Source organism: Trachurus trachurus (genome assembly GCF_905171665.1).
Source record: "Trachurus trachurus genome assembly, chromosome: 15".
NCBI classification, from domain to species: domain Eukaryota; kingdom Metazoa; phylum Chordata; class Actinopteri; order Carangiformes; family Carangidae; genus Trachurus; species Trachurus trachurus.
This window is the reverse complement of record NC_139906.1, coordinates 13,482,045-13,502,109: the sequence shown is the minus strand read 5'-3', so window position 1 is coordinate 13,502,109 and position 20,065 is coordinate 13,482,045. Positions and strand designations below refer to the sequence as shown.

The 20,065-nt window shown below is 38.9% G+C and overlaps 1 protein-coding gene across 1 annotated transcript; it reads right to left on the bottom strand.

Moving 5' to 3' along the window:
• Positions 1-321: 321 nt before the first annotated feature.
• LOC310997731 (uncharacterized protein) lies at positions 322-18,387 on the bottom strand. The gene is made up of 20 exons (XM_083987521.1): positions 18,300-18,387; positions 16,006-16,101; positions 15,618-15,737; positions 15,422-15,540; positions 14,726-14,740; positions 14,532-14,631; positions 14,253-14,370; positions 14,096-14,147; positions 13,728-13,876; positions 13,214-13,569; positions 10,618-10,764; positions 5,979-6,074; positions 5,640-5,759; positions 5,444-5,562; positions 4,777-4,791; positions 4,582-4,681; positions 4,303-4,420; positions 4,146-4,197; positions 3,768-3,916; positions 322-3,608 (listed from the first exon to the last, which is right to left on the bottom strand). Exons 1-20 carry the CDS (start codon positions 18,384-18,386, stop codon positions 3,247-3,249), a joined length of 2,490 nt encoding a protein of 829 aa, XP_083843647.1. The 5' UTR covers position 18,387; the 3' UTR covers positions 322-3,246.
• Positions 18,388-20,065: the final 1,678 nt, after the last annotated feature.

The following is a 20,065-nucleotide window of genomic DNA, read 5'->3' as shown; positions in this document are numbered from 1 at the left end:
GAGTGACTGACTGACTGACTGACTGACTGACTGACTGACTGACTGACTGACTGATACCATTGGTCGGCTGAGTTTTGGATATTGCTTTTGATGTAGCACTAACATGTCATCAGAATCAAATACGCATCTGTTTTCATTTTCCGACCCCTTTAACAACTTTTGTCACCTAGCAACAAATCTAGTGACTTTTTGAACAAAACTTAAAACTTAGCTACTTTCCATAGAAGAGTCACCGCTACTGCACCACAAGCAAGAGGCCATGCTCTGTGTGAGAGGCAAAATAAGACATAAGATATTCTTTCGCTTCTAACTTTCTCTCTGATCTATCATTTTACAAGTAAATATGGCCGAAAACCACATCACAGTCTTTGCCTTTAACTTGTGTGTTTTGTGGTTTTTGTCAGATAACGCTGTAGTTGTAGAATCAGGATCTCAACAGCAGCAGAGGAGCAACTTGGAAATGACTTGAAGTTGACATCTGGTTAACATGGCCATGTCTCAGTCGCTATTTCAAACCTGTTCTATTGTTCGACAAGGGAAACAGGATAACATGTAAATGAAAACAGCTTTATCATATTAAAATACTAGCCTATATACAGTATGTGATCACAGAGAGAAAGAGATAAGTACACAGATAAAGGGCTGACATACAGTAAGGCAGAATACAAATGCCTCGCAATGACATCATGAATATGCTAATCAGCACATTGAATCATCGATTTGGTTCCACAACAGTTTTCAACATCATCTTCCTTTCTGCACATTGACAATATGCAGACATACGCTAAGTTTCAACTTTGTTGGCTGTTTAAAGATTGATGTTGTTTATATATACCGGGTAAATGCACCTCTCACTTTATGTTTACATCTTTTAATTGTATCCTACAATGCAACGCACTTTTGGTCTTTCTTCCCTTAGAGCATATTGCTTGGCAACAAGAGGAGGCGCCATGTGGAGGGCCTTTTATGAGTGAAGCTATAATCTTTGAATGGACATCAGCCCCACCTCCGGCAAAGCACAAACATTTGACTATTGAGAGGAACATGCGTAAAAGACTGAAACACAGTACAGTACATGGTAGTATGCCACTACTGTTCTTATAACCCTGTCTATTCTCTCCTCTTCTTCCTTATCTGTTAACAACCTGTTCAGTTTGTCTGTCTGAGTGAACGTCTGCCTGCCTTTGTTACTAACCCCTGTCTCCTCCCTCTCTTTGTAACTCTGTCCCTTTATCTCTCCGTCCTTTCTTTCTCTCAATTTTAGCTCACTTTGCTAAACTGTCTCGTCCTTCTCTGTTGGCTACACTGACAAATAATGTTCAGAATCTATATTTTAGAATATCTATCCTTTTTAGCAGAGACAAGGAGGACATTTTAAAACACATGTCCGGGCCCCTCCTCTTGAGCAGGTACAATTGTTGAAAATGCAGAACAAGTGTTCTAGGTTAGGTTGGATTTTATAATAACACGTATAAAGTTTTGACTACTTCTGAGGCAGAGTATTTTCTATGATGATGTAAACACTTTTTTTATTTTTACTTTTTGTTCATTTGCTTTTTGTTTGTTTATTTTTCATTTTGTCTTTTTTGATTTCCAACATAAAGTAAAGGCTATTTTGACATTTCTCTTGGAGTCCATTAAGAGTTTGCCTTGCCTCACTTATTGTGTCACAGCAAAGCTCTGGTGTTAAGTCTAGATCCTGTTCTATTTTTAGATAATTTGTTTAATGTCGAGTTAGCAGGTACTTGAAGTGTTGTTTTGTAATATTGATTTATCTTTCCATTCAACTGCAAGTTCCGTCTTGTACAATTGAACAACTCTTTTCTTTTTTTTTCCCAGCAGAAAACAATTACAGAACACCTGTCTACCAACCCACACAAACAACTGTGCACTGAATTTACAAGCGTAGAAGGGCTATACACAGTGCTCCAGGAGTATGGTAGCAACCTTACAGCAGATAAGACTTGTAGCCACCAGCTTTGGTTAAGTATAAAACAACAACACCAACAACACTAATGATGTAGCAATGACACTGAACTTGCATGCTGTTACAAAGCAAGTACCTACTGAAGTCATTTTATAACAGCAGCTCTTATTTTATGTAGATTACAATACTGTTATATGTCAGGAAGACACATACTGGCCTCCCAATTACACAGTAGACTACATTATTCAGGTCACCAATTTCCATTGCAAAGATCTGTACCTTGAGGAAGTGCAATTTAGTGACTATGTGCAATATTATGCATTTTTCTACTGTTTCTACATCACAATTAAAACATTTTCAACCGAAGGTGACCCGGTGTTCTCCTATGTCTCCTGAGTGCCAGAGGCAACGTGACAGCAGAGGGCTACACCAGTGCTGGGTGTAGTTACAGCCAGAACTGCATTCACACGGTGTCAAACAGTCCGTACTTTGCATCTTTTGTGCTTTAGTGAAGCAGAGGTGGACCATAAATAGGGCTCAGCAGCAATGCTCTTCTAATGTGACACAAAGTCAAAACTTGTAGGGGGCATTGGGGCAGTCGATGAAACTGAGTGACCTGATGTCACATCCATCCCTGAACCAAACTTCCCCCACTGTGCCTGCGTCTCTTTCACTCTTTTGATTTTATTTTTCCAGTCTATCACTTTAATCCTACAGAATTTAGCTTTATATATTTGTGTCCCTCCTCTGTCACTGTCTTCTTACTCTCAAAAACATAAGAGTTCCCATTTTCATTTTCAATTTATATATAGTATATTGATCAATTGCAGTTCTGCAAAATGTGTCTCTCACATATTGAAAGCACAAATTTTCCATTAGAATAATTGTGTTAAAAACAAGTCAAAAGCAATATTATCAATTTGATCAATGTTACAAGTACAATGACAATAAATACTTCTTCTTATAGTACCTGATTTTGCTAAATATTTATACAAATATTTTCAAAATGCAATTAGCATAATTGATCTCATATATTAAGATGCACCGATGGCCTGTGACCATCTGTTTGAAGTTTGGTGTTTTGCCACACCCTATGTGATGTCACATTATATGTAGTCCTACTTCCACATGACTGCAGGAAAATGAGATGTTGAACCACTGTGCAAAAACTGTACTGTAACATGGTAAGATACTTGAATTCTAATAATAACAAACACATTATTGATACATATTTTTTATGTAAACCTGTCATAAATACAACGTGAGCGAACAAGTGTAGTGGAAAAGTGTGGGACATTGCAAATGTAGTTATTTAGACCTTAAATTATTTTTAAGCATCTACTCGCTAAGATCAGTGCTTTTTGTGTGGTGTCACGAACAGTCTTGAGGAAGACCATTAGGCTTGACCCACTGGTCCCTGTGATGTTCAACATAGTGAACACCCCACTCATTGGGCAACGCACAGTACGGTTTCCAGGCACAATGATATACTTGGTCGCAACATTGATGTGGTAGCTCCGCAAATCCACCATTGCGGACACACAGGAGTTGTAGGCCTGGCAGAGATCAGAGTCAGAGCGGAAGATGATCAAGTCTCGCAGAGATGGACCGGCAGAGAGAGTTTCTATCAGCTGACGGTGGGCAGGTGGCATGTAATCTCTCATGCGTAACAGAAAGGCTCCTTAGATCAATGAAGATAACAGAAAAGAGATGTTCAAAAAAAGTAAATAACAGCCTTTCTTGGATATATTATATGTCTGAGCAATCGACTGCCTGCACAAACTCAGTTATCCATGGGAATCATTTGAGGGGTCAGAGGTTGAAGGAAATGCATCTTTACCTGGCTCGCCTTCATGGTGGACACACAGTAATGCATCAAAGCACTGAATGGCTGAACTCTGGGCTGCGCTTCCACCTGATAGAAAAATCGGCTCATTGCTCACACCCTCATACAGCAGCCCCTTTGGAAGCAGGGGGTTGTCACGCCACCTAAAAGTGTTCAAACACAATACATGCAGCATGAACATCCTTTTTTATAGATACACTTACCAGTATTTCCCAATGCTACCCAGTTCAACGGTGCAGCAACAGCAAAAAGCACAACATTGGGGTAGGTGCAGGAGGGAGTTGTAATGCCTAGTGAGATAAATCTGCACCAGATGAGATAAAAAGTAAAAGCAACTTTAGTATGCAGGACATTGTGAGGACTAAAACTCACCCTGACACAAAAATTCTCAGTTTTCCATGAAACTCAGTTGGATCCACATGATCTAGAAAGAGCACAAATTCTGTTATTCTAATTTCCCTGCCTTCAGAAAAAGCACAGCATGTAAATTGATTAAATTCAGATGGGGATAGGCTTAATTTAAACGTACTGTGCATGAGTTTGAAAGTTTCCTTCATCTTCTTCAAAGACTGAGTTACTTTGACGAGACCATTCTGTATGCCGAGGATGTCAGAGTTTTCCATAGCGTGCATCACCTCCAGGACCCCCTGGTTAGAGTTGAACATTTTAGAGTCTACCAATGTGTACCAAAGTGGCAGAGATGCACAGAGTATAAGAATGGGCACTGTAGTAAAAACACACTGGAAAAAGATTATGGTTCAAACAGCATCAACATTTAAAAGGAGGAGTAACAGCAGCCACTACAAACCACTATGCCTGAGCTGGCGGCCATCTCAACCAGCAGCGACACAATGAAAAATCCCCTGCAACTCTCACCAGCAGGGAAGGAAAATATCAAGTCCATGTTCCTGTTTATGAAAATTATATTTTAAAAATATATGAGCACAGAGCATCACATGAAGCACATGTGATGAGTGAATCACTTTTACTTTTGTGTACTCACCCAACTTCCATATCCCTGAAATGGGTAAAGAGGTAGGAAGCATTGTCATTGGAGAGAGTAATCATTTTTTGATGTGACTTAAGTACTAATACTATATTTCTTCCATATTTATGTATTTATTTTTGGAAACCAGAAAACTGTTTGATACTGCACTTTTAACTCCTCTACATTTCTAGAAGAAATACTCATTGCTTTGGACCACACCTTCTAGTCAGCTGATTGTGGTTTTATCATGTCACTGTGATGGGGATATGAATATCACAGTCATCTCCTCCTCTGCCTCTGATGTTGTTTTGCTGCATTTTGACATGTTTGAACTTGTCAGTGTCCTAACGATGGCTACTTCAGATAATAATGAAATGTTCTTCACCAGAGCACCATAAGTTTATCTGAGATCCATGTTTGTTATACAGTATTTAGCAATAAAGAAAGATTCAGTTTCAGTTTCTGTACCACAGGAAAACCTAAATAAAATAGTAAAGTAAAAAAAAATTGACTGAAGGCTTATACTTGTATTGGAGTAATATCTGACCATGAGGATGTTTACTGTCACTGAAGTAATAAAGCTGTTTGTCCACCTTTCCTGTTGTAATAAAGGAGGGGGCCTGGAGTATGTATGGACATGACTTCAAGACATTAAAAAAGGCAACAAATGAACATTACTCACCCTGAGGGATCCCTTAATTTCCAGTTTGCTAAAACTGAATCAGCATAAACGAGGATGGCTGGGAGTCCCAGTCTGCGAGATACCTCCCAGTAAGGTACTGCCAGGGCTTTTGGGAGAACCTGTGAAACCAAAATGTAAGTTCCAGTCCAGAAGTTTTTGTAACCCTCATTCATTCATTTGTTCTGAAGCATTTTACCTGAGCAGGTTCACGTTCTCCATCTTGCCATACATATCCCATGCTGATGAACCCCAGCACCAGGTGGGCCAGCATGAGCTCCCTGTGATCATTCAGGCGATGTGGACTCAGGACCGGCATCTGATTTGTGACAGATTTGGTGCAAGTCGTCTGTTTATTCATGATTATTCAAGTATGATTTCCTCGGAAGAAGAAGAAAGAAGAATTCCTAGGAATACAATAAGTGTCCTGGCAGCTTAGCTCCCCGGACCCTAAAAACATATGCCCACATTTATGTGCTTGAGTAATCATTTTTGTTTCTGAGTTAATTTGCATTACAAAGGTTTTGCTCATTCTCACCTTAAGAACCAAATCCCGCAGTTTTCGTGACTCTATCAGTTGTGGGACTTTTTCTGCCAGGTCCATCCATGCCTTATAATATTCTGGAAGGTTAGTCTAGATGATAATAAGAATAATAATAATAAGAAAAACATGACATGATTTATTTAATGTCTTTTTCCCATGGGGGATTTTCGTGTGTGTGAGAGTAATCAGTGACAATCAAAGAAAAAGAGGTGGATTTGGGTAAGGTTAGGGCTAGACAAGGACACCAATATGTGTGTTCAAGCTGGTACGAGTCCATGAGAGAATCCTAACACAAGCTAAATTGTTTGTCAGGTCTTTTCAGGGAACCTAGAGAGCCAGGGGTTCAAACAATGTTTGCCAGCCATGGAGCCATACTGGTGAAAGATGTTTTTGCCAACATACCTTGTGCCCAGGCTTGCATTTAGTGATCATGACACATATGATAAACATCAATTCTAATTACCATCAATTATATGAATACCAATAATTTATTTCACTACCCCTCATATCTCATTCGCCAAGCCAGCAGACTGGAAATGGCAGGATTTGGGTCCATGGTTGCACAACTGTCTTGGCCTAACAGAATTTGAGCCGGCTGCAGAGGATCCTAAAATAGAGTATAGCGCTAAAGGTAATGTGTATCGATCAGTGTTGACAGACACAGTGTTAGTTCAAAGATCGGTCGAGCTCGTGGAAGAACAAGTGCAGTGCATCGATTTGTTTGCATTGGTAGAAACAGAACATATCCCAGCGCTATCTGAAGTTCCGTCTTCATCGTGGGCTTCTCATAAGTATGATGTAGGGCTCATGAAAGGAGCTGAGCCCAAATCTGAGTATAGGCCATGATTGAAACAGTACCCCTTAAAGAAAGAAGCTATCGATGGCATCACACCAGTCAGGGGCGCCGAAAAGGGGGGGTAAAGGAGACGGATTCTAGGGGCCCATGATGGAGGGGGGCCCAGAGAGGCCCCTAATGATGATGAAATGATAATACAGAAAAAAATTATATGACACTAAGTTATTAACATATAATCACAAATATTTTATTTTCAATGTCCTGGTAACAATAACTTGGGTTAGGGTTAGGGTTAGGGTTAGGGGGGGTTAGATTAAGATTAATTAAAATGAATGAAATAAAAAGCATTTTGAACAATTTTAATGGTTCAAAAAGCATAAACCCTTTAAAAAAAATTAAATAGAACACGTGCAGTAAGAACAGAGGAGAAAATCTGTGGTGTGTGCAGCAGACTGGGGGGACTGCTCTCAGTCCAATCTGAGAAGTTTACATGTTGGTGACTATGCTATTACAAATAGTTATATTATAGGAAATACTATATAATTAATGTATGTCATGTACACTCTACAGAGCCAGGTCCAGGACCCTCTTCTGGTTTGTCAGGGAGGAATGTGGAGGAAGAGATGGAAGAGGGTACAGATGAAAGTGAGAGCACAGAAACACAGGCGACAGAGAGAGAGGACGAAGATGTTGAAAGTAATTCAGAGGAGGATGGACTGAATGAGTGTACAGAAAGACTCAGAAAGACAACAGAGAGGCAGGAAGAACAACAAGCTGATGTTGAGGTATTTGAAAGGGAAGAAGATAATCTGACTGATGACCCTGGTTTCTGGCCAGCAGATTTTACTGATCATTGTTTATTTCCTATTTGAGAATTAGTTTTGCAGCAAATAAATGAATCTAAATGAATTCCATTGTATTCAGAGTGCTCAGTTCTTCCCCTACATGTCAACTGTCATGTTGTTCTTCCTTCACAAATATGGTAATGATAGTCAAAAATACCATTAAAATGCATAATTGTATGTAAAATAGCATCAAAAAATGTTGCCGCTGTGTTGGGGGCCCTGTAAAGATTCTTTTCATGGGGCCCAAAATCCCTAGCGGCGCCCCTCACACGTGTTTGAGTCACTACTAAAATCTGGCGTGATTGTACCATGTGATTCTCCTGTTCGCACTCTTATCGTCTCTGTTAAAAAGGTTCGCGAGGAAGGCCGGCCTACAGAATGGAGATTTGTGCAGGATCTAAAAGCAGTAAATGCAGTGGTATACCAGCGGGCACTTGAGGTATCCAGTCCATATACCATATACTGTCATTAATTCCACCAGAAACTACAATTTTTTCTGTCGTTGATTTGGTAAACGCTTTTTCCTCTGTTCCAGTACATCCCAACAGTCAGTTCTGGTTCATTCTCACCTTTAACGGTCGAGGGTATACATGGACCAGGTGTCCTATGGGTTACCATGAAAGTCCTGGCTTGTTTCATAGAGCTCGGAGTGAAAATCTGCAGTGTTTACATCTCCCCCGGGGATCTGCCCTTGTGCAGTATATGTCGATGATTTACTAATCTGCAGGTCATCAAAAGAGGCTTGTAAAATCGACACAGTAGCGCTACTCAAACATTTGGCACAAGGTCAGCAAACAGAAGCTTCAGTTTGCACAAAAACAGGTGACTTATTTGGGGCACGTGATCACGGAGAGGGGTAAGTCTAATTTGTTGATATTGTTGGATACTCTGATGTAACACTTATGGTCCCTCATGCTGTCTCTCATATCTTGCGCGCTCAGAAAACATCACATTTCAAATATCATAATACATTACTTGAACTATAATGTCAAGATTAAGGATGGAGTGAGGAACCCCCAGCTCACGGAGATCATACTGAATGGTATATTGACGCAGTCACCCCCGTAGAGAACCAGTTTCACCACAAGAGCCACCACAAAACCATTGCCTTTGCCTACCTTTTTAGGCCAGATTCCTCCTCTGCAGTACATGATGTAATAACAAGACACAGAACAGGGAATTAGAGAACTACACGAAGATCACCCTTTCGGAGGCACGCAGATAATGACAGGGTTATGGGGATCTTCCCTCATCTCGGGGCTAGTTTGGATAGCAGGTGGTATAATCTTTATCGTACTTCTGTTCATTTTGATTACAGCCATGGTCAAGGTATGTGTTAAAAGAACCACTGCTACACTGGTGACAGTGAAATGTCAAGACCAGCCTGATTTGTACCCTCTTCCAGACTGGATTCCCCCATATCCCAAGAGCTTTGACAGTGATAATAACTCTGAGAAAGGTTTTGTTTGAAACTTCAAACTTCAAACTTTATTTATTTATATAGCACCTTTCATACATATAAAAATGCAACACAAAGTGCTTTACAGTGTTAAAAGACCCCCCCCCCCCCCCACACACACACACACACACACACACACACATATATAAAGAATATGTTTTATGTAGAGGCAGCCAATGATGCAATGTATTGAATCTTAGTGAATTTACATTGCTGATGGTTTGCTCTTCACTTATTATTCTATTTGAGATAATTTAGTGGTTTAGTTGTCAGAATGACAAAAGGGAGGATTGTAATGGGAAACTTGTTCTTTGCTCTGATGTGTTGTGAAACAACTTTCTAATCGATTCAGTTCCTTTTGGTAAACAAATATGTACCTCTTTTGCAAATATTGCTTAACATCATGATTAATTTCCAGACATACTCTGTACTTTAAACTGTCTGGATAAACATGTGTACATGATCATCACTGTATAAAAATCTGATCCTATCATCAGTTTGTGTCCAGTCTCTTGAGACCCCCGTGGTTGAAAGACACTGCACCCTATTCGGCCGAATAGCAAGATTTGTTCTCTGAATCTCTTTGATTATCTTTGCTGACTATTGCTGGTTGTTCACTCTGATATAAATTCTTTAAATCTCAGTGAGACTGTGAGCAAACCTTTTGCCCCAACACTTGACTGTCATTCTTTGGATTATTGACACAATGTTTCTGGTTTAGTTTGCCCATGTTGCTCTGTGAATTCCTGCCTGCACGGAACATTTGTGAAAAAAATTGATTGCAAACCTAAAATATGAATCAGCTTCCTTTTGTTTTCAGCTTTGTGTTCCACATAGTATCTGAAAAATACCAGAGACTGGAACTCTCAACTGAAAAACACTTAAAAAAAAAAAAAAAAGCCATAATAAATGTTACTTGAGAGTGTCAGTCTCTGGTATCTTTGTGACTGTGTGAAGATGCACAGTTATAATTTTTTGGAGTTGTGTGGATGTTTTACATACTTCATTGATCCCCATATTTGAAACCTTGCTAATACATGGTAAAAATAAATAAATAAATAAATAATAATAATACAGTACACAGAAAGAAAATGTCTATTTCAAAGGTGTTCAGAAATGGCCGTTTGTCCTGTTTGTCGCGCCTCCTTCTACGAGTTTCCATGAGTTGCCGCACAAGTTTACCCGAGTAAGGAAAATGAATTTGATTGGTCGTTATCAAGCGGGCAGGATATTCAATGCTTGGGGCGAGACCGAGCTCGGTGTGTGTGGGTGTTGTCTCAGACGTTTGATTGACGGATGACGGATCCAATATCAGTGGCTGATGAATCGTGAGCAAAGTGACGCATAATTCGTGTGCCTGCAATATATCAATATATATGTGGAAAAAAACTACCCCACTTTCATCCCGGATTTACTCGAAAATAGAATTTTAGACAAAGTTTGGGCTACATCGTCTGATAGATGAGTTATTACAGAGTTATTACTTTTCTGAACACTTTTAATGAGAAAAGAAAATGTGACAATTAAACTTACCAGTGGCTCCTTCATAACAAAGCCATGCCTCTCAGAAATATCAAATGCAGTAAAGTCCTCCTGAAGTGTTTCTTTGTTGAAAGTCCCCATACTCTCTGCCCTGTACTCTTCATACACGTTGGTAATATGAAGAGAATCAGTATGTGTCTGACATCAATATCAATTGCTGTACAGTCTCTGAACCTGTTTTTGTTTTAACTTCCTTTGCCACATCCCTTTTGCTGCACACCCTCATTAAAGAGCCAATCAGATTACTTCTACTGTAAAGGTATGAGTTAACAGAGCACAATCAGAAATCCTTTTTTTAATATGCAATGTGTGTTTTTGATGGTTGATGAGAGAAAGGGTTAAGAGAAACTGAAAACAATAGCTTAATAAAAACCAAAATATTACAAGTGCATAAAACAGCTGACTGTCTTAAACCTACAGTATTGTACAATAATGAATCATTTGAAAACATTCTGTTTTATCTGTTCTCCTCTATATCCAGATACTTCAGAGTGGCAATTGTATTTATTTCAAATTTTTACTGAGTTTTCAATCAAATGTAGTGAAAGAAAAAGAAAATGTGGAGAAATAACAAAAAAGAACAATCAAAACTGATGTAAAAAAAAGCACAATTGCATGAATACCATATACAATATCCTGTGTGCATCACATATACATACAAGTTTCTTGCCTCAGTTTGTTGCATTTGCAGAGTTTACAATTGTAAACACATATATCACAGAAGCCGCTGCTTTGCTCAATTAGTATTTCAAAGCAATATGTAGAATCATCTCTAAACCCCAGAATCAAATGTTTTTGTGTTATTCATTGATCAGCATTTCAACATATCAAACCACAAGAGTGTAATGAAAAGGAGTTACTAATTGCACATACTGTATGAAGACCAGTGCGATGTACTCTTGAGGAAGACCATTACTGTAGTTGGACCCACCAGTTCCTGAGGTACAGTATTCAACATAGTGTAGCTACACCCCACTCAGTTGGCACTGCACAGTGCAGTTTCCAAACATTCTCAATTCTCAATGTTCCATGAAACACAATTGCATCCATGTGATCTAGAAAGAGCACAAATTCTGTTACTCTAATTTTTTTTCTATTCTAATTTCCCTGCCTTCATGAAAAACACAGAATGTAAGTTGATTAAAGATTTGAAGTTACCACACATGAGTTTGAAAGTTTCCTTCATCTTCTTCAAAGACTGGGTTACTTTGAGGAGACCGTTTTTGTATACCAAGGAAGGAAGGACAGATTTTCATAGTGTGCATCACCTCCATTATTGTGTCCCTCCTCTGTCACTGTCTTCTTATTCTCAAAAACATAATTTAATAACATAATTTCATTTCCAATCTATATATAGTATACTGATCGATTGCAGTCTGCAAAATGTGTTTCTCACATATTGTAAGTATAATTTTTCAATTTGATCAATATTACCAGTACAATGACAATAATTCTTCTTATAGTATCTGATTATGCTAAATATTTATAGAAATATCAAATATTTTCAAAATGCAATTAGCATAATTGATTTAATATATTAATATGCATAGATACATTTTGGTTTTGGTTAGACATTTTTTACAACACAGAAAAAAATCCAAATAAACTAACTAAACTAAATTAAATATGATCCCTTTTACAGCCATATAATGTGATTATGTGAGGCATATATTAAAGTGCAGTTTGTTTAATTATATCTAGGGCTATATATGCAAACTTCCAGCCTAAGGAAACAAGAAACTTAATACATAAAAGTCTGACTTTTTGTCTGAGATAATGTCTGTCAGTGACTATCTGTTTGAAGTTTGGTGTGCCACACCCTATGTGATGTCACATGATATGTAGTCCTACTTTCACATGACTGCAGGAAAATGAGATGTTGAACAACTGTGCAAAAACATCATTCACCAAATACTGTAACATGGTACTGTAAGCTACTTGAATTCTAATAATAATTCAATCAGGACAGACCATTTACGACAAGAGAGGCAGGTTTGAAGATGAATTTGAAATTACATTTATTGTGCACAAAATAAACTTTGGCGCTTAGACGACGGAAGCTTGCATCTGAAGAAGTTATATTCCCCCCCGGGCCTAGACACTGGTGATGGTGGGAAGCTTGAAGTCGCCTGATGAGGGAACTTCTCGGTTGAAGATCCAGATTAAGACGATCTGTATCTTGATGGAGGTGGTGCAGGGGTGGAGGTGGGCTGAGAGTTTTACTAAAATGACGGCTGGATGACAGGAGAGAGAGAGAGAGAGAGAGAGAGAGAGAGAGAGAGAGAGAGAGAGAGAAAACTTTTAAATTGGATTGGTGGAAGAGAAAGAGGATGGCAGACTGTGATGGTTGAATTTTTAGAATAAGCGAGAGGATAGCAGGAAAACAGGGAAAGGGCTTTGAGGCGTGCTTAAAGAGATAGAATTCCTGTCTGAACTTTCGCTAAGCTTCATCAAATACAATGGTGGTTTTATTTATACATATTTTATCATGTAAACCTGTCATACTGTAAATACAAAGTGATAAGTGTAGTGGAAAAGTGTGGGATATTGCAAATGTAGTAATTTAGACCTTACATTACTTTTAAGCATCTCTTGAATCAGATGGACTCGTCAGTGCTTTTTTTGTGGTGTCACGAACAGCCTTGAGGAAGTTCATTAGGTCTGCCCCACCGGTCCCTGTGGCGTTCAACTTTGTGGCCCCCCCACTCATTGGACACTGCATAGTTTTGTTTCCAGGCACAATGATATACTTGGTCACAGCATTGATGTGGTAGCTCCGCAAATCCACCATCGCAGACACACAGGAGTTGTAGGCCTGGCAGAGATCAGAGTCGGAGCAGGAGTTGATCAAGTCTCGCAGAGATCGACCGGCAGAGAGAGTTTTTTCTATCAGCTTACGGTGGGCAGGTGGCATGTAATCTCTCATGCGTAACAGAAAGGCTCCTTAGATCAATGAAGATAACAGAAAAGAGACGTTCAAAAAAGTAATTAACAGCCTTTCGTGGATATATTATATGTCTGAGCAATCGACTGCCTGCACAAACTCAGTTATCCATGGGAATCATTTGAGGGGTCAGAGGTTGAAGGAAATGCATCTTTACCTGGCTCGCCTTCATGGTGGACACACAGTAATGCATCAAAGCACTGAATGGCTGAACTCTGGGCTGCGCTTCCACCTGATAGAAAAACTGGCTCATCGCTCACACCCTCATACAGCAGCCCCTTTGGAAGCAGGGGGTTGTCACGCCACCTAAAAGTGTTCAAACACAATACATGTAGCATGAACATCCTTTTTTATAGATACACTTACCAACATTTCCCAATGCTACCCAGTTCAACAGTGCAGCAACATAGGGGTAGGGGCAGGGAGTGTAGTAATGCCTAGTGAGATAAATCTGCACCAGATAAGATACAAATTAAAAGCATTAATAAATTTAGTATGCAGGACATTGTGAGGACTAAAACTCACCCTGACACAAAAATTCTCAGTTTTCCATGAAACTCAGTTGGATCCACGTGATCTAGAAAGAGCACAAATTCTGTTATTCTAATTTCCCTGCCTTCAGAAAAAGCACAGCATGTACATTGATTAAATTCAGATGGGGATAGGCTTAATTTAAACGTACTGTGCATGAGTTTGAAAGTTTCCTTCATCTTCTTCAAAGACTGAGTTACTTTGACGAGACCATTCTGTATGCCGAGGATGTCAGAGTTTTCCATAGCGTGCATCACCTCCAGGACCCCCTGGTTAGAGTTGAACATTTTAGAGTCTACCAATGTGTACCAAAGTGGCAGAGATGCACAGAGTATACGAATGGGCACTGTAGTAAAAACACACTGGAAAAAGATTATGGTTCAAATAGCATCAACATTTAAAAGGAGGAGTAACTGCAGCCACTACAAACCACTATGCCTGAGCTGGCGGCCATCTCAACCAGCAGCGACACAATGAAAAATCCCCTGCAACTCTCACCAGCAGGGAAGGAAAATATCAAGTCCATGTTCCTGTTTAAGAAAATGATGTTTTGAAAATATATGAGCACAGAGCATCACATGAAACCATGTGATGAGTGAATCACTTTTACTTTTGTCTACTCACCCAACTTCCATATCCCTGAAATGAAAATGAAAGTAGGAAGCATTGTCATTGGTGAGAGTACAATCATTTTTTGATGTGACTTAACATGAGACGTGCAGGTTTTTGATATTCAGAGTGTATTCAGTAACAAAGTACTTTTAATTAAGTACTATTAAGTATATATCTTCCATATTTATGTATTTATTTTTGGAAACCAGAAAACAGTTTGTTACTGCACTTTTAACTCCTCTACGTACATGGACCACACCTTCTAGTCAGCTGATTGTGGTTTTATCATGTCACTGTGATGGGGATATGAATATCACAGTCATCTCCTCCTCTGCCTCTGATGTTGTTTTGCTGCATTTTGACATGTTTGAACTTGTCAGTGTCCTAACGATGGCTACTTCAGATAATAATGAAATGTTCTTCACCAGAGCACCATGAGCTTATCTGAGATTCATGTTTGTTATACTGTATTTAGCAATAAAGAAAGATTCAGTTTCTGTACCAAAGCAAAACTTAAATAAAATAGTAAAGTAAAAAAAAAAAAAAAAGACTGAACAGCTAGTAATACCTGACCAAGAGGATGTTTACTGTCACTTAAGTAATAAAGCTGTTTGTCCACCTCTCCTGTTGTAATAAAGGAGGGGGCCTGGAGTATGTATGGACATGACTTCAAGACATTAAAAAAGGCAACAAATGAACATTACTCACCCAGAGGGATCCCTTAATTTCCAGTTTGCTAAAACTGAATCAGCATAAACGAGGATGGCTGGGAGTCCCAGTCTGCGAGATACCTCCCAGTAAGGTACTGCCAGGGCTTTTGGGAGAACCTGTGAAACCAAAATGTAAGTTCCAGTCCAGAAGTTTTTGTAACCCTCATTCATTCATTTGTTGTGAAGCATTTTACCTGAGCAGGTGCATGTTCTCCTTCTTGCCATACATATCCCATGCTGATGAACCCCAGCACCAGGTGGGCCAGCATGAGCTCCCTGTGATCATTCAGGTGATCTAGACTCAGGACCGGCATCTGATTTGTGACAGATTTGGTACAAGTCGTCTGTTTATTCATACTTCCATTTTCAAGAGAAGCACCATCATGGTTTCATGAATGATAATAATAATAATAATAATAATAATAATAATAATAATAATAATAATAATAATAATAATAATAATAATAATAATAATAATAATAATAATAATAATAATAATAACATATGCCCACATTTATGTGCTTGAGTAATCAGTTTTGTTTCTGAGTTAATTTGCATTACAAAGGTTTTGCTCATTCTCACCTTAAGAACCAAATCCCGCAGTTTCCGTGACTCTATCAGTTGTGGGACTTTTTCTGCCAGGTCCATCCATGCCTTATAATATTCTGGAAGGTTAGTCTAGATGATAATAATAAGTATAATATGAAAAACATGACACGATTTATTTAATGTCTTTTTCCCGTGGGGGATTTTCATGTGTGAGAGTAGCCTAATCAGTGACAATCAAAGAAAAAGAGGTGGATTTGGGTAAGGTTAGGGCTAGACAAGGACACCAATATGTGTGTTCAAGCTGGTACGAGTCCATGAGAGAATCCTAACACAAGTTAAATTGTTCATCAGGTCTTTTCAGGGAACCTAGAGAGCCAGGGGTTCAAACTTTGTTTGCCAGCCATGGAGCCAATCAAAAATACTGGGGAAAAATGTATTTGCCAACATATACCTTGTGCCCAGGCTTGCACTTAGTGATCATGACACATATGCAGGGCTTAAAGTTAAAAAAAAAAATCCTGAATCTGAACTGTTTTCCAAGGAGCAGGGGTGCAGTGAATCTGACACATACACATTATAGGTAATTTATAAAATAACAACTTTTTAGCATTGTGCTTGGTAATGTACACAGGGTTCATACACATTTTAACCAACAAATTTCCATGACTTTCCCATGACTTGGCAACAAGTTTCCATGACACACAAGACCTCTAAAACATCAATATATGCATGAAATGTATGAAAACTATGTAAAAACAAACAAAAACAAAAAAAACACAGTGGAAATGTCAAAAAATAGATCTAATGACAATGGGCTTTATGCACAGCTCCACTACTTCCTGAGCTCAAGCCAGCTTCATTATTAGACAAACTGATTAATCCAGGTGTGTCTGACCTCACAACAATGGTCATTCCAAAAAAATTGATGATGAATGATGATAATTTTAACACATAAATGAAGCATTCTGGTGAGAAGAACATTAAGGGAACATTTGTTTCAGATTTTTAAAAAAGCACACTGAGTACTGACTGAGGTTCCTATAGCCTAATTGTAAGGCAACAAGGCAAGAATGGCTGGAGTGTATGAAACTGAACTCAAAACTGGTCTAGTGGGGAGCAAAAACATATCTCATATTTTTAATTTTTAATTTCTCATGTGTTTTTTGGTGTGTCTTTTTGGACAAAGAAAAGTGAGCACCATTCACAACCATTATATGGACAAATACTGCTGCGCGGACCCCCCCCGTATGAGTCATACAGCAACAGGATCAACCACACCTTGCTAAGATAAAAGTTTCTGTCCCCACCAGTTGCTCTGAGCACCTTCCTGAAACTTTCCTAAACTGAAACTAAAGTTTTAGGCTAAGTTAGATGCTCTCTGAGAGGACTCAGATTGTTTGTTAATACGACCTCAGGTCTCACCAGTCTTTCTTATACTATCCTGCTGATCCCTCTGGCCCCAACTGGCATTTTCTGTCCACCATCTTCTTGATGCCCAACACAGGGCTCTCCAGTATTTTATGGACTGGGAAGCTAGCAATCCCAAAGAGTGGTACTCGATGTCCTATTTACCCATCCTTAACTCTGAGATGGTCAGATAATGGTTGATCCTGATGAGGGTGGATTGCCAGGGCGTGAGGGCTCACGCTACACTTACTCTGCGTGTTTGCTTCTCCAGTGTGTTACCGGTTTGTCTGGGTGTGTGTCTGTTTAGCTTGGTACACCTGGATGCTCCCTCAATCAACTCCAAACAACACCACAATCTCTTTATTTTTTAGCCAGATCGCATGAACACTGTGTTTTTTTTAATTCCTAGGTGTCTCCTTTCATTTTGGCCGAAACTCATATCATCTGTCATTCTTTGCATTATTGACACAATGTTCTTGGTTTAGTTTGGTTTAGCCCATGTTACCCTGTGCATTCCTACTTGTTTGTGAATTCCTGCCTGCAGGGAACACTCGTGAAAAAATTGATTGCAAACCTAAAATATGAGTCAGCTTCCTTTTGAATTCAGCTTTGTGGTCCACATATCTGAAAGATACCAGAGACTGGCACTTTCGATAAAAAAGCACTATTGAAAAACACTTTTGAAAAAAAAAATGGCCATAATTCATGTTACTTGAGAGTGCCAGTCTCTCTTTGAGACTGTGTGAAGATGTACCCAGACCAGTTAACATTTTTTGGAGTTGTGTGGATGTTTTTACATACTTCATTGATCCTCACATAATTGAAACCTTGCTAATACATGGTAAAAAAAAATTTAAAATAAATACACAGAAAGAAAATGTCTATTTTAATGAGAAAGAAAATGTGACAATTAAACTTACCAGTGGCTCCTTCATAACAAAGCCATGCCTCTCAGAAATATCAAATGCAGTAAAGTCCGCCTGAAGTGTTTCTCTGAAAGTCCCCATACTCTCTGCCCTGTACTCTTCTGTACACATTGGTAATATGAAGAGAATCAGTATGTGTCTGACATCTAAATATCAATTGTCGTACAGTCTCTGAACCTGTTTTTTTTTTACTTCCTTTGCCACATCCCTTTTGCTGCGCACCCTCAAAGAGCCAATCAGATTACTTCTACTGTAAAGGTATGGGTTAACAGAGCACAATCAGAACTCCCAGTTTTTTGGGTTAGGGTTATTGTGCTTTTTGTGGTTGATGAGATAATCTGAAAACAATAGCTAAATAAAGACCAAAAATTAAGTGAAAAAAAGTGCACAAAACTGCTGACTGTCTTAAACCTATTCTGCAATAATGAATCATTCGGGAAAATGTTCCTGTTTTATCTGTTCTCCTCTACAGTATATCCAGATACTTCAGAGTGACAACTGTATTTATTTCAATTTTTTTTATTGAGTTTTCAATCAAATGAAGTGAAACAAAAAGAAAATATGGAGAAATAATACCATATGGATACAATATCCTGTGTGCATCACATACTCTTGCCTCAGTTTGTTGCATTTGCAGAGTTTACAATTGTAAAACACATATCACAGAAGCCACTGCTTTGCTCAATGAGTATTTCAAAGTAGGGATGCTCCGATCAGCATTTTTGGGGGCCGATCCGATCACCGATGGGAGAATAATAATATTAATAATCCTATATGTCCTGTATTTGTGCACCACTTAAAGTGGTAAAACCATTTGTACTGAAATAAATAATAAATACAATCAAGAACTTTATGTACCACAATCAACTTTTTATTTGTGTAAACATTACATGCCCTGTCAAGAGCAAAAGAGCAATAGATGAAATAAAATAAAAAATAAATAAAATTTCCTTAATTTACTTGCCTTACTCCCCAAGTGAAGCAAAAAAGGCTAAATCATTTTAAATAGGGATGTCCCGATCACATTTTTTTGCCCCCGAGTCCGAGTCATTTGATTTTGAGTATCTGCCGATACCGAGTCCCGATCCGATACTTTGGCAATGCAGTAAAGTTTTTAATGTAGATCAACTGTATCATCCCACTATTTTTCTGTTCTTTGTGCTCTACTGGGATGTAACAATATCACAATCTCACAATAATACGCCCCCCCTTGCGGCCCGTCTTCGCTTTAGACAGATAGGAAAACCCTGACATGTAGATATGTAATATATCCGATTCCTGATCGGGATGTAACGTCCGATTCCGATCGAGTCTGAAACCACGTGATCGACCCCGATTTCCGATCACGTGATCGGATCGGGACATCCCTAATTTTAAACAAACATCCACATGCACAGAGCAAAATGATGGCGTCTGTCAACCCAAAAAACAGTCTCGGATAAAAAAAGAAAAAAATTCATATGCGATGGGCTTTTCTGATCAGCACTTTGAGAGCCCACCGATCAACCCGTTTAGGGTCTATATCGGCCGATAACGATCGGCGGCCGATCAGTCGGAGCGTCCCTATTTCAAAGCAATATGTAGAATCATCTCTACACCCCAGAATCAATTTTTTTGTGTTATTCATTGATCAACATTTCAACATGCAAACCACAAGAGTGTAATGAATAATTGCACATACTGTATATCATAATTAACTTTTCAGCTGGACTCGGTAAGACCAGTGCGCTTTTTGTGTTACGAACACTCTTGAGGAAGAC

Excerpts from the sequence above, each read along its gene's own strand:
- LOC310997731 (XM_083987521.1), bottom strand. The coding sequence starts at position 18,386 with ATGGGGACTTTCAGAGAAACACTTCAGGCGGACTTTACTGCATTTGAT. Across the intron at positions 14,371-14,531 it reads CCGCCAGCTCAGGCATAGTG|GGGGTCCTGGAGGTGATGCA; the intron begins GTTTGTAGTGGC and ends AACTCTAACCAG. Across the intron at positions 3,917-4,145 it reads CTGAGAATTTTTGTGTCAGG|GTGGCGTGACAACCCCCTGC; the intron begins GTGAGTTTTAGT and ends GAACACTTTTAG.